We start from the raw sequence: 13,494 nt of genomic DNA, 5'->3' as shown, positions 1-13,494 counted from the left end.
GTCGATCAAGTCACGCTGTAAAGCCCTGGATTTAGGTACTGTGTAGTCCCAGTGGCACAGAGAGCCTTGGATTTAGGTCCTGTGTAGTCCCAGTGGTACAGAGAGTCCTGGATTTAGGTTCTGTGTAGTCCCAGTGGCACAGAGAGCTCTGGATTTAGGTCCTGTGTAGTCCCAGTGGCACAGAGAGCCCTGGATTTAGGTCCTGTGTAGTCCCAGTGGCACAGAGAGCCTTGGATTTAGGTCCTGTGTAGTCCCAGTGGTACAGAGAGCCCTGGATTTAGGTCCTGTGTAGTCCCAGTGGCACAGAGAGCTCTGGATTTAGGTCCTGTGTAGTCCCAGTGGCACAGAGAGCCCTGGATTTAGGTCCTGTGTAGTCCCAGTGGCACAGAGAGCCCTGGATTTAGGTTCTGTGTAGTCCCAGTGGCACAGAGAGCTCTGGATTTAGGTCCTGTGTAGTCCCAGTGGCACAGAGAGCCCTGGATTTAGGTCCTGTGTAGTCCCAGTGGCACAGAGAGCCCTGGATTTAGGTCCTGTGTAGTCCCAGTGGCACAGAGAGCCCTGGATTTAGGTCCTGTGTAGTCCCAGTGGCACAGAGAGCCCTGGATTTAGGTCCTGTGTAGTCCCAGTGGCACAGAGAGCCCTGGATTTAGGTCCTGTGTAGTCCCAGTGGCACAGAGAGCCCTAGATTTAGGTCCTGTGTAGTCCCAGTGGCACAGAGAGCCCTGGATTTAGGTCCTGTGTAGTCCCAGTGGCACAGAGAGCGCTGGATGGAGCCTGCCATTTCACAGGCACTGCTCACCACCCAGACACATTCCCCACAGAATACGAGAGAGATCCAAAAATACCTATTAATGAAAAGCACTGCTCTATCAATCTAACTATCAAACTTCACTGCCGAGGGAGGAATGCTAGACCCCCCCCCCCCCCCAGCATGAAGCACTTTCTCTACAGTAGAGTTCATTGAACTCCGACAAGGTTGCAATAACTGGCAGTGAGGAAAGTGCCTGGTGCTGAGAAGCGGCATTTAGCTGAAAAATGACATAAACCTCTTGCATTGTTAATTAATTAGGAGGCATTGAGTAACAGTAGGGCCCTGTAAAATCCGTTTTTAAAAAATGTGCCTGCTTCCATTTGTTCCCCCCCCCAAATTCCATGTCTGTTTTCTCAGGTTACTCTAATAAAAACAATATATATATATATATATATATATATTTTTTTTTTTAAATGATTAAAATAAATATATAAATATATAAATATATATAGGATGTTGTAAGTCGACAGAAATGCTAAAACCACATCGGATGATGACTTTTTTCCCCAATAGTTCTGGGAAAAATCCATTGAGGGGCGGAGGGTTATCATTATCGATAAAAGTTCAAGTGTAAACATATGCGCACACTGCACACAAATCACATACAGGAGAATTCCTGTGACGTTTTAGAAAGTTGCAGAAAATACTGACTCACTGAAGCATTTTATCTTATGATATACTTGGGCAAATTGATATTTAAAGTTCAATATGTTTTTGAATATTGTTGAATTTCGTTTTAACTGCCACGGGCCGCGGTGTATTTTAAATGACCTGTTTTGAGCATTGTGCAAGTAGATACCTTTTTACAGACCCATCTGTGGTAGAATGACCCTATTTACAGACCCATCTGTGGTAGAATGACCCTATTTACAGACCCATCTGTGGTAGAATGACCCTATTTACAGACCCATCTGTGGTAGAATGACCCTATTTACAGACCCATCTGTGGTAGAATGACCCTATTTACAGACCCATCTGTGGTAGAATGACCCTATTTACAGACCCATCTGTGGTAGAATGACCCTATTTACATGGCATGGGAAGGTCATGACAGTAGCATGTGAAGGTCATGACAGTAGCATGGGCGCTGACGACTACATAATGTCAGAAATTGCCCATTGATCAGACATCGAGGGACACACAGGATGATACTATGAGAAGGGGGAGAAGGGGCTGTAGGATCTCTGTCAAGTAGCCATTGCTATGTTCTTAGCTTTAAAATTTGAGGTCAACCAAGACTTTAAAATGTGTCTAAACAAATGACCCTAGACCGTTTATCTCTAGAGGGTCGATGAGATATCTTGTCCCTTTGTCACCGGATTTCCTGTCCTGCTGGCATGATCCTCACAGAGGGAGTCTATACTACTTCCTCTCCTCCTTCCCTGCTCAAGACAGCGAGAGTGAGTTGAACTGACTGCCTCTTTCAATTAGATGTTAGAGGTCAAACACGCAGCAAGATGACACAGGAAACCTCCCGCCACAGAGTTCAGATAGCCAGAGGCAGCAGTCCCAAAGCTCCAAAGATAAGCAGAAAACCCTCTCAGTGGGATCCGGATGGCCTCTTCAATACAACGGAAGCAGAAAACCCTCTCAGTGGGATCCGGATGGCCTCTTCAATACAGCGGAAGCAGAAAACCCTCTCAGTGGGATCCGGATGGCCTCTTCAATACAACGGAAGCAGAAAACCCTCTCAGTGGGATCCGGATGGCCTCTTCAATACAGCGGAAGCAGAAAACCCTCTCAGTGGGATCCGGATGGCCTCTTCAATACAACGGAAGCAGAAAACCCTCTCAGTGGGATCCGGATGGCCTCTTCAATACAACGGAAGCAGAAAACCCTCTCAGTGGGATCCGGATGGCCTCTTCAATACAGCGGAAGCAGAAAACCCTCTCAGTGGGATCCGGATGGCCTCTTCAATACAACGGAAGCAGAAAACCCTCTGTGGGATCCGGATGGCCTCTTCAATACAACGGAAGCAGAAAACCCTCTGTGGGATCCGGATGGCCTCTTCAATACAACGGAAGCAGAAAACCCTCTCAGTGGGATCCGGATGGCCTCTTCAATACAGCGGAAGCAGAAAACCCTCTCAGTGGACAAGTTTCCATCCAACCGATTTTAATGTGATTATTCTACAATCTGTATAAACTGTGGACTTGTTGCGGATAAAAGTCAGAACGTGATGACACACAAAAATGTACTTTTTTTTCGCTTTTATTTTCATGTACTGAATAAAAATCTAAAGTTTAACTCTACTGATAGTTTTGTCACAAACTGTTGCGTTAAATAGTGAATGTGCCTCCTCTGGTCTTGGTGCCTGAGCTCTAAACCAACAGCTCGCAGATACAGTGCAGGTAGTCTAGTCTACATGATGAGATTATAATGGATAAGAGACCGAATGTTATTTTGTGAAAACGGCAGCCAAGCATCGATGATCACGTCACCGGAATAAGACTCTCGATATTTATCAGAAAGGAGCGTCAAGCTCATCACCTTGCTCTTTCACCTCCCCTGTGAAGTTCATCATAACTTATTTAATCTGTAGCCTAATAAACTGTATTCTTTCCCGATGAGTCGGAGTGAGCGCAACATGTCATCACGTGACTTCATATCATCAGTTAATAATATTGAAGTTGTTATTACAACAATATTTAGGCATAAAGGCGTTTCCACCATAAAGATCCCACCATGTCGAACTAACAGATAATCTGTCGGCATTTATAAAATGATACTGAAACTTTCTGTTTCCATCACAGCTGTTGTGAGTTTTTTTATTTTTTATATTTGTTTATATGGTATGACTGAACTGTGGATGGAAACGTGCTTAGTGGGATCCGGATGGCCTCTTCATTACAGCAGAAGTAGCACACAGCTCAAAGTGACAACCCTTGATACCTCGTCCTGTCGATCCACCAAGTGCCAACCGATGAACACTTTGAAAAGCATACTCTCGTCATGACTTGGAGATCAGTAGCCAGTAATTATGTCTAATGGGTAACTTTAGCCTGGAGGTTCCCCCCCCCCCCCTCCAGCTGACTAAGTGCAGGGCTGGAAAAGGCGGAGGCTTATTGATGCTCTCAACAACAAAAAAAATCTGTTGCCAGGACAAGACATCGGACACTTCCCCTGGAGCTTCACTTTAGTCTCAGCGCCTGGCAGTGACATACGGCCGACAGGTGGAACTGATCTCCTGGTGCAAAGCCTCTTCGTGAGATAGCTTTACAAAACCCTCCAGGGACCCTGTCAGGAACCTTATCAGAGAACTGCGGAACTCTGGCTTCTCACATCTTTGGCATCTGGCACACTGAAGCCTTCCACCCCCCCCTCGCTATGTCCACAAGCAACCCATAGCCTTGTAAAAACAAGTCTGCCAATTTGAGTGCCTGAGAACACCAGAAGGTTTGCAAATCCTAATGGCAGTGAAGGGCCTGAGCAGTAACCCATTGCTGAAATGACTAGCAAACAGAGGACAGGAATCTATGGTATGTAGTGCTACCGACTGATGCCAATGTTGTGTCTTGCAGAACATAATTCACTTTTTTCTGGGCTACGGGGTGTGTACAGCAGCGTAAAAGTCCCCCGAGGAGGAGACATTAGCGTTAAGATAGAGCCCCATGCACTGCTTAACACCCATCAAATTCAGTGATTACATGAGAGGTTTCGAGACAGTACAAAGCTCTTATCCCCCCACACAGAGAACTAGATTACATCTGTTGCTCACTCCACTTGAAAGCAAAGTGCTACATTAAAATCTCCTAAATCACTTGGTCACGATGAGCTAGACATACTAATACTGCAGCAGCAAACAAACAACCGGCATCTGTCATCATTCAAATCAGTTGATTAAACAGCAGCCAAACGCAAAAAAAAACGAAGACATGATAGCTTGTTTCTTACCTTCTCACTTTTCAGTTTCTTCAGGTTTCTGCATTCGCCGTTGTCCATCTCCTCTGGCTCACTTTTAATGGCTAACGGTGGTACAACAATCCGTGTGGAATCCAGGGCAATATTCCCAAGTTGCTCAGCCACAGCCAAGTCTGTACTTTGCGTACCCTCAAATGGAACGCCACGACATGCCAAAGGCAACACTAGGACACCTACATCCTTCTCAATAGTAGCCACAGATTCACTTCTCTCCTTCTTACTTTTCCCAGAACCCCCCTCCTTGTCCTTCTTTCCACCAGAAACATTACGGGAGGCTTTGCTGCTCTTCTCAGCACCCTTTCCAGAGTTTGAGTTTGCCGTGGGACCTGTGCCAACGGCGGGTCCTGTGACCTCACCCTGGGTTCGCACCTGGGCGTCTTTCTTGGCCCCGTCTGTAACCGAGGCCTTGCCACTGTCCTTTGAGCTCTTACTACGCTTTGATTTGGGTTTACTCTCTTTGCCTTGAGCAGCGGGTACGGGGCTAACAAATGTAATGTTGTCGGGTAGAGCTGCTACAGCGCTGGGAGGGGCAGCCATGCCCCCGCCGTCTTTAGTGCCAGACATCTCAAGTTTGTCCTTTTCTAGGTCTGCGTCGAGGTCAATGATCAGATTACCAACACCTATATCCCATTCGTCGCCGCTGTCATAAGTGTCCACCGCATTAGAGTCCACACCTTTCCCGCCTGCAGTGCCACTGCTTAGGGACATCTTAGTGCCAGCGGCCCGGGCGCGCCACCGTTAAGTCTGACCTTCTCAGACCACTTGAGGCAGTGGGAGAAGGGTTTCAGCAGCTTTAGGGTCTTCTCCGTATCCCCTTCCCAGTAACCCACATTGTTTGCTCTGTAAAGGGAGGAAGAAAAGATGTGTGAAAAGTACGCAGTCAAAAGTCGAGCTCTAACATTCCAAGATAAACTATAAGGAGATCGTCATCAGATATTAGAATCTTGTAACACAGGAAGGTCTGGCAGGCAAGACAGTATCCACTTTCATAGAGTATTGTAAACCTATGTGTACAAAGAATTATTCCTAAACAGGTGCCTGAGGGAAAGTCTTTCTGACAATGTTGTCTCGTTGACCTAATGTGTAGTCTCTGTAGCTCGTTGACCTAATGTGTAGTCTCTGTAGCTCGCTGACCTAATGTGTAGTCTCTGTAGCTCGCTGACCTAATGTGTAGTCTCTGTAGCTCGCTGACCTAATGTGTAGTCTCTATTGAACGCTGACCTAATGTGTAGTCTCTAACTTGATGACCTAATGTGTAGTCTCTGTAGCTCGTTGACCTAATGTGTAGTCTCTATTGAACACTGACCTAATGTGTAGTCTCTAACTTGATGACCTAATGTGTAGTCTCTATAGCTCGTTGACCTAATGTGTAGTCTCTATTGAACACTGACCTAATGTGTAGTCTCTAACTTGATGACCTAATGTGTAGTCTCTGTAGCTCGCTGACCTAATGTGTAGTCTCTATTGAACACTGACCTAATGTGTAGTCTCTAACTTGATGACCTAATGTGTAGTCTCTGTAGCTCGTTGACCTAATGTGTAGTCTCTGTAGCTCGTTGACCTAATGTGTAGTCTCTAACTTGATGACCTAATGTGTAGTCTCTAACTTGATGACCTAATGTGTAGTCTCTATAGCTCGCTGACCTAATGTGTAGTCTCTAACTTGATGACCTAATGTGTAGTCTCTAACTTGATGACCTAATGTGTAGTCTCTGTAGCTCGTTGACCTAATGTGTAGTCTCTGTAGCTCGCTGACCTAATGTGTAGTCTCTAACTTGATGACCTAATGTGTAGTCTCTAACTTGATGACCTAATGTGTAGTCTCTGTAGCTCGCTGACCTAATGTGTAGTCTCTAACTTGATGACCTAATGTGTAGTCTCTGTAGCTCGTTGACCTAATGTGTAGTCTCTAACTTGATGACCTAATGTGTAGTCTCTGTAGCTCGTTGACCTAATGTGTAGTCTCTAACTTGATGACCTAATGTGTAGTCTCTGTAGCTCGTTGACCTAATGTGTAGTCTCTGTAGCTCGTTGACCTAATGTGTAGTGTATATTTGACCTAATTTGAAGGTGCAATAGCTTTACTTATCATAATCCCGAAAACAATATCCAAGCTTCCTCGAAATTCAGGGAGAAAGCTGCCTTTGGGTTTACAAGGCAACATGGCGGCTTTGCCAGGGAGGGTGAGGTTTCTGCAAACACCAAACACATATGGAGTCCATTTCCTCTTTCACCAGCAGGTTGACGTCAGGCAGGACTAAAGAGACCTCTGAAATCATCAAAGCCACAAACCCTGCCCCAGAGATCAAGCTCCAGGCTCCTCACCAGATATTCAGTCTAATTAACACCATGACATATCAATCCACTGCAGTCAACAAAAGCACCAAAACAAGGTTGACTTCTACTGCCGGAATCAAAGCCCACTTACCCAGTTTGCTCTATATAAGCTAATGGGGGAGGGGGGGGAAATGGATAACAGTGTCAGCATTAATGATCTGTAATGAAGGTCTTGGTGAAGCAACAACTGCCTCTCCGTTGTGAAACATTGAATACGACACACAAATAGATTTGCATTCATAAATCAGTGTGGGTGGGAGGACCGGACTAAACAAAAGACACACTTGGGCCTAACATTTTGTGCCAGAATTCTTTGCTTAGGAAGTTCTGGTTCATCTTAGTCTCAGCCTGTACGATCAAACGGACCAAAATGTAAGGCAAAAAAGAGACTCTCTAGCAAGGACCTTCTTCTTAACCAGTTTGTTCTGAGTTATTGGTATTCCCCACACTAGGCTTTTTACACCATGACAGACCAATAAAGAGTGAAACAAGACCCAGGCATTTTATGGGCCCCGACACACTTTGCCTCCATTGAGGCAGATCCCAGCACTTTGCCTCCATTGAGGCAGATCACAGCCCTTTGCCTCCATTGAGGCAGATCACAGCCCTTTGCCTCCATTGAGGCAGACCACAGCACTTTGCCTCCATTGAGGCAGATCCCAGCCCTTTGCCTCCATTGAGGCAGACCACAGCCCTTTGCCTCCATTGAGGCAGATCACAGCCCTTTGCCTCCATTGAGGCAGATCACAGCCCTTTGCCTCCATTGAGGCAGATCACAGCACTTTGCCTCCATTGAGGCAGATCACAGCACTTTGCCTCCATTGAGGGAGACCACAGCCCTTTGCCTTCATTGAGGCAGATCACAACCCTTTGCCTCCATTGAGGCAGATCACAGCCCTTTGCCTCCATTGAGGCAGATCACAGCCCTTTGCCTCCATTGAGGCAGATCACAGCACTTTGCCTCCATTGAGGCAGATCACAGCCCTTTGCCTCCATTGAGGCAGACCACAGCCCTTTGCCTCCATTGAGGCAGATCACAGCCCTTTGCCTCCATTGAGGCAGATCACAGCCCTTTGCCTCCATTGAGGCAGATCACAGCACTTTGCCTCCATTGAGGCAGATCACAGCACTTTGCCTCCATTGAGGCAGACCACAGCCCTTTGCCTCCATTGAGGCAGATCACAACCCTTTGCCTCCATTGAGGCAGATCACAGCACTTTGCCTCCATTGAGGCAGATCACAGCCCTTTGCCTCCATTGAGGCAGATCACAGCACTTTGCCTCCATTGAGGCAGACCACAGCCCTTTGCCTCCATTGAGGCAGATCCCAGCACTTTGCCTCCATTGAGGCAGACCACAGCCCTTTGCCTCCAATGAGGCAGATCACAGCACTTTGCCGCTTTTGATTTCCTAACACTGGGTCAAAAACAACTTGTGTGCCGGAAGAGGACACAAGCCCTCTTTTCAAGGCACTTATCATATGAATGCGTTGGCGTAACCCTTTCGCTCCTTCATGACAATGGAAGGCCAATTCTCTCTCACACACACACACACACACACACACACGAGAGAGAGAAAGAAAGAGCGAGATGCACTCGAGATGTTTGCAGAGTCTGATTGAGATGCATGACGCGTACCATAAACAAAGTAGATTTGACAAAGGCTGACCATTTTAGATACTCGGCATTCGGCATTATTCTTGAAATGGAAAGGTAAATAACAAAACAATGTAACTTTACAACAAACAAAATCTTCCCTTCACAGGAAACAGGATATAGAGCCAGTGGATAGCCACTGTTTTCAGCATTGGGTCCTTCCTTGCTCTAGCTACTAAAGCTAGTTACAATCTAGCGAGTGGAAACAGGATATAGAGCCAGTGGATAGCCACCGTTTTCAGCATTGGGTCCTTCCTTGCTCTAGCTAGTTACAATCTAGCGAGTGGAAACAGGATATAGAGCCAGTGGATAGCCACTGTTTTCAGCATTGGGTCCTTCCTTGCTCTAGCTAGTTACAATCTAGCGAGTGGAAACAGGATATAGAGCCAGTGGATAGCCACTGTTTTCAGCATTGGGTCCTTCCTTGCTCTAGCTAGTTACAATCTAGCGAGTGGAAACAGGATATAGAGCCAGTGGATAGCCACCGTTTTCAGCATTGGGTCCTTCCTTGCTCTAGCTAGTTACAATCTAGCGAGTGGAAACAGGATATAGAGCCAGTGGATAGCCACCGTTTTCAGCATTGGGTCCTTCCTTGCTCTAGCTAGTTACAATCTAGCGAGTGGAAACAGGATATAGAGCCAGTGGATAGCCACTGTTTTCAGCATTGGGTCCTTCCTTGCTCTAGCTACTATAGCTAGTTACAATCTAGCGAGTGGAAACAGGATATAGAGCCAGTGGATAGCCACTGTTTTCAGCATTGGGTCCTTCCTTGCTCTAGCTACTATAGCTAGTTACAATCTAGCGAGTGGAAACAGGATATAGAGCCAGTGGATAGCCACTTTTCCGCATTGGGTCCTTCCTTGCTCTAGCTACTATAGCTAGTTACAATCTAGCGAGTGGAAACAGGATATAGAGCCAGTGGATAGCCACTTTTCCGCATTGGGTCCTTCCTTGCTCTAGCTACTATAGCTAGTTACAATCTAGCGAGTGGAAACAGGATATAGAGCCAGTGGATAGCCACTTTTCCGCATTGGGTCCTTCCTTGCTCTAGCTACTATAGCTCTGGCTGTGTTGCAGTGTGTTCTGTTGAATTCTTGAAATGCTCACCCAGCAGCAGGGTAAAATGCTCCGTCTGCGTTTGATTGGTTGTGAAGCCAGATGGTCAGACAGGGGGTGTGGGGGGGGGGGATAAATAAATAAATAAATAGAAAATAACTCTTAAGTAGTCTGGTCTAATCCTTTAGTCACAGGGCTTGAGCCTGCTGAGAGGTGCAAGCATTCCCGTCAACTACAATCCCAACTAAAAAACATGAGGCCACAGAACCAGGAAGAATCCAGTCACAGACAGACAGCCAAACATACTGCAAAAATGGATGGGTTCTACTTGATAAACACTTAGGCCTAGCTGTCTGACTATCAATCTGCTGCTACTCTCTGTTCATCAGATATGCATAGTCACTTTAACCATATCTACATGTACATACTACCTCAAATCAGCCTGACTAACAGGTGTCTGTATGTAGCCTCACTACTGTTATAGCATGTCTTTTTACTGTTGTTTTATTTCTTTACCTACTTATTGTTCATCTAATACCTGTTTTGCACTCTTGGTTAGAGCCTGTAAGCATTTCACTGTATTCAGCGCATGTGACAAATAAACTTTAAATTTGATTTGATCAATCTGTGATTTTAAGAACTCTCTCCTGCAATGTCAGGGAAAGACCGTGTTGAAAAGATAACATAGAATCTAATAAGACTATTTGTGCTGCTTGAAATGACAGTGGATTATTCTAAGGCAAGCAGAGCTATTCTGAGAACTGCCTTTCTGGTGAAATGTCTCTAATTCCACACTTAATTAAACTAACCGAAGTCAGAGGATTTCTGCAGGATGAGACGCGATTACAAAATGTCCACTCGCTGCTCTGCTCTCTTTTCATTGTCATTCAGTAACACTCTCCTTACATGGTAATTGTTCCAAAATAATCTGGGCAAGTCCATGGCAACAGAGTGATGTCGAGACTCAGATGTTTCACTTTAAAATGTATGATAAACAAAAGCCAATGACGGCAAAGTTATACAAGCCATACAACTCTATGCACAAGGACTAACTCATTTCCACTGAAAATATTACAAAACCACATTTATACTCAACACAAATATAAACGCAACATGTACAGTGTTGGTACCATGTTTCATGAGTTGAAATAAAACATCCCAGAAATGTTCCATATGCACAAAAAGCTTATTTCTCTCAAATCTGGTGCACAACACCAGTCTCAACATCAACAGCGAAGAGGCGACTCCAGGATGCTGGCCTTCTAGGCAGAGTTGCAAAGAAAAAGCCACAACTCAGACTGGCCAATAAAAATAAAAGATTAAGATGGGCAAAAGAACAAACACTGGACAGAGGAACTCTGCCTAGAAGACCAGCATCCTGGAGTCGCTTCTTCACTGTTGAAGTCGAGAGTGGTGTTTTTCGGGTACCATTTAATGAAGCTGCCAGTGAGGCATCTGTTTCTCAAACTAGACACCAATTTACTTGTCCTCTTGTTCAGTTGTGCACCGGGGCTGCCCACTCCACAAATGCTGATGCTCCAGATACTCAACTAGTCTAAAGAAGGCCAGTTTTATTGCTTCTTTAAATCAGAACAGTTTTCAGCTGTGCTAACGTAATTGCAAAGGGGTTTTCTATGATGATCAATTAGCCTTTTAAAATGATAAACTTGGATTAGCTAACACAACGTGCCCCTGGAAAACAGGAGTGATGGTTGCTGATAATGGGCCTCTGTACCCTTATGTAGATATTCCGTTAAAAATCATCCATTTCCAGCTACAATAGTCATTTACAACATTAGCAATGTCTACACTGTATTTCTGATCAATTTGACGTTATTTTAGTGGACACAAATAATGTGCTTTTCTTTCACAAACAAGGACATTTCTAAGTGACCCCAAACTTTTGGACGGTAGAGTATCTAACTTTTTTACACACACACACACCAGTCAAAAGTTTGGACACACTGCATTCCCAATCTGTCCCTCATACCATCAGTCACCTAATCATCCCCAGCTTACAATTGGCTCATTCACCCCCCCCCCCCCCCCCCCTCTCTCTCCCCTCTCCCCTGTAACTATTCCCCAGATTTTTGCTGTAAATGGGAACGTGTTCAAAGTCAACTTACCTGGTAAAATAAGGGATATTAAAAAAGGGGGGGGGGGGTTCCTTTATTTTTACTGTTTTCTACATTGCAGGATAATGGTAAAGACATCAAAATTATGAAATAATATATGGAATCATGTAGTAACCAAAAAAGTAGCCACCTTCAGCCTTAAATGACAGCTTTGCACACGCGTTGGCATTCTCTCAACCAGCTTCACCTGGAATGCTTTTTCAACAGTCTTGAAGGAGTTCCCACATATGCTGAGCACCTGTTGGCTGCTTTTCAGTCACTCCGCAGTCCAACTCATCCCAAACCATCTCAATTGGGTAGAGGTCGGGTGGTTGGGGAGGCCAGGTCATCTGATGCAGCACTCCATCACTCTCCTTCTTGGTCAAATAGCCCTTACACACCTGGAGGTGTGTTTTGGTCATTTTCCTGTTGAAAAACAAATAATAGTCCCACTAAGCGCAAACCAAATGGGATGGTGTATTGCTGCAGAATACTTGTGGTAGCCATACTGGTTAAGTGTGCTCTGAATTCTAAATAAACCCCTGACAGTGTAACCAGCAAAGCACCACCACACCTCCTCCTTCAGGCATCACGGTGGGAACCACACATGCGGAGGGAGATCTGTTCACATACTCTGCGTCTCACAAAGACACAGTGGTTATAACCAAAAATCTCAAATTTGGACTCATCAGACCAAAGGACAGATTTCCACCAGTCCAATGTCCATTGCTCATGTTTCTTGGGCCAAGCAAGTCTCTTCTTATTATTGGTGTCCTTTAATATTGGTTTCTTTCCTAATTCAACCATGAAGGCCTGACTCACGCAGTCTCCTCTGATGTTGATGTTGAGATGTGTCTTACTTTGGGCTGCAATTTCTGAGGCTGGTAACTCTAATGAACTTATCCTCTGAAGCAGAGGTAAACTCTGGGTCTTCCTTTTCTGTGGCGGTCCTCATGAGAGCCAGTTTCATCATAGCACTTGATGGTTTTTGCGATTGCACTTCAAGAAACGTTCAAAGTCCTTGAAATTTTCCAGATTGACTGGCTTTCATGTCTTAAAAGTAATGGACAATTGTTTCTCTTTGTTTACTTGAGCTGTTCTTGCCATAATATGGACTTGGTCTTTCACTAAATAGGGCTATCTTCTGTATACCGACCCTACTTTATCACAACTGATTGGTACAAACGCATTGAGGAAAGAAATTCCACAAATTCACTTTTAACAAGGCACACCTGTTAATTGAAATGCTTTCCAGGTGACTACCTCATGAAGCTGGTTGAGAGAGTTCCTTGAGTGTGCAAAGCTGTCAACAAGGCAAAGGGTGGCTACTTTGAAGAATCTCAAATATAAAAATTTGTTTAACACTTTTTTTGGTTACTACATGATTCCATATGTGTTATGTCATAGTTTTGATGTCTTCACTATTATTCTACAATGTAGAAAATAGTTTTAAAAAATAAAGAAAAACCCTGGAATGAGTAGGTGTTCTAGAACCCTGGAATGAGTAGGTGTTCTAGAACCCTGGAATGAGTAGGTGTCCCAACTTTTGACTGGTACTGTATATAGTGTATAATTTACATTGTATCATACATGAGTTAAAA

The 13,494-nt window shown here is 44.8% G+C and overlaps 1 protein-coding gene across 2 annotated transcripts in view; it reads right to left on the bottom strand.

The window, feature by feature from the left end:
* LOC110521236 (zinc finger protein 609) overlaps positions 1-13,494 on the bottom strand; it is a 185,894-nt gene that overhangs the window by 112,911 nt on the left and 59,489 nt on the right. For both annotated transcript variants that reach the window (XM_036968847.2, XM_036968845.2), the window contains exon 2: positions 4,706-5,572. In XM_036968847.2, the coding sequence (XP_036824742.2) occupies positions 4,706-5,440 (735 nt within the window). In that variant the 5' untranslated portion in view covers positions 5,441-5,572. The remainder of the gene's footprint in view (positions 1-4,705; positions 5,573-13,494) is intronic.

The sequence above is a fragment of the Oncorhynchus mykiss genome, chromosome 4 (genome assembly GCF_057628025.1).
Source record: "Oncorhynchus mykiss isolate SJ-2025 chromosome 4, ASM5762802v1, whole genome shotgun sequence".
NCBI classification, from domain to species: Eukaryota; Metazoa; Chordata; class Actinopteri; order Salmoniformes; family Salmonidae; genus Oncorhynchus; species Oncorhynchus mykiss.
This window is presented reverse-complemented; position numbering and strand designations above follow the sequence as displayed.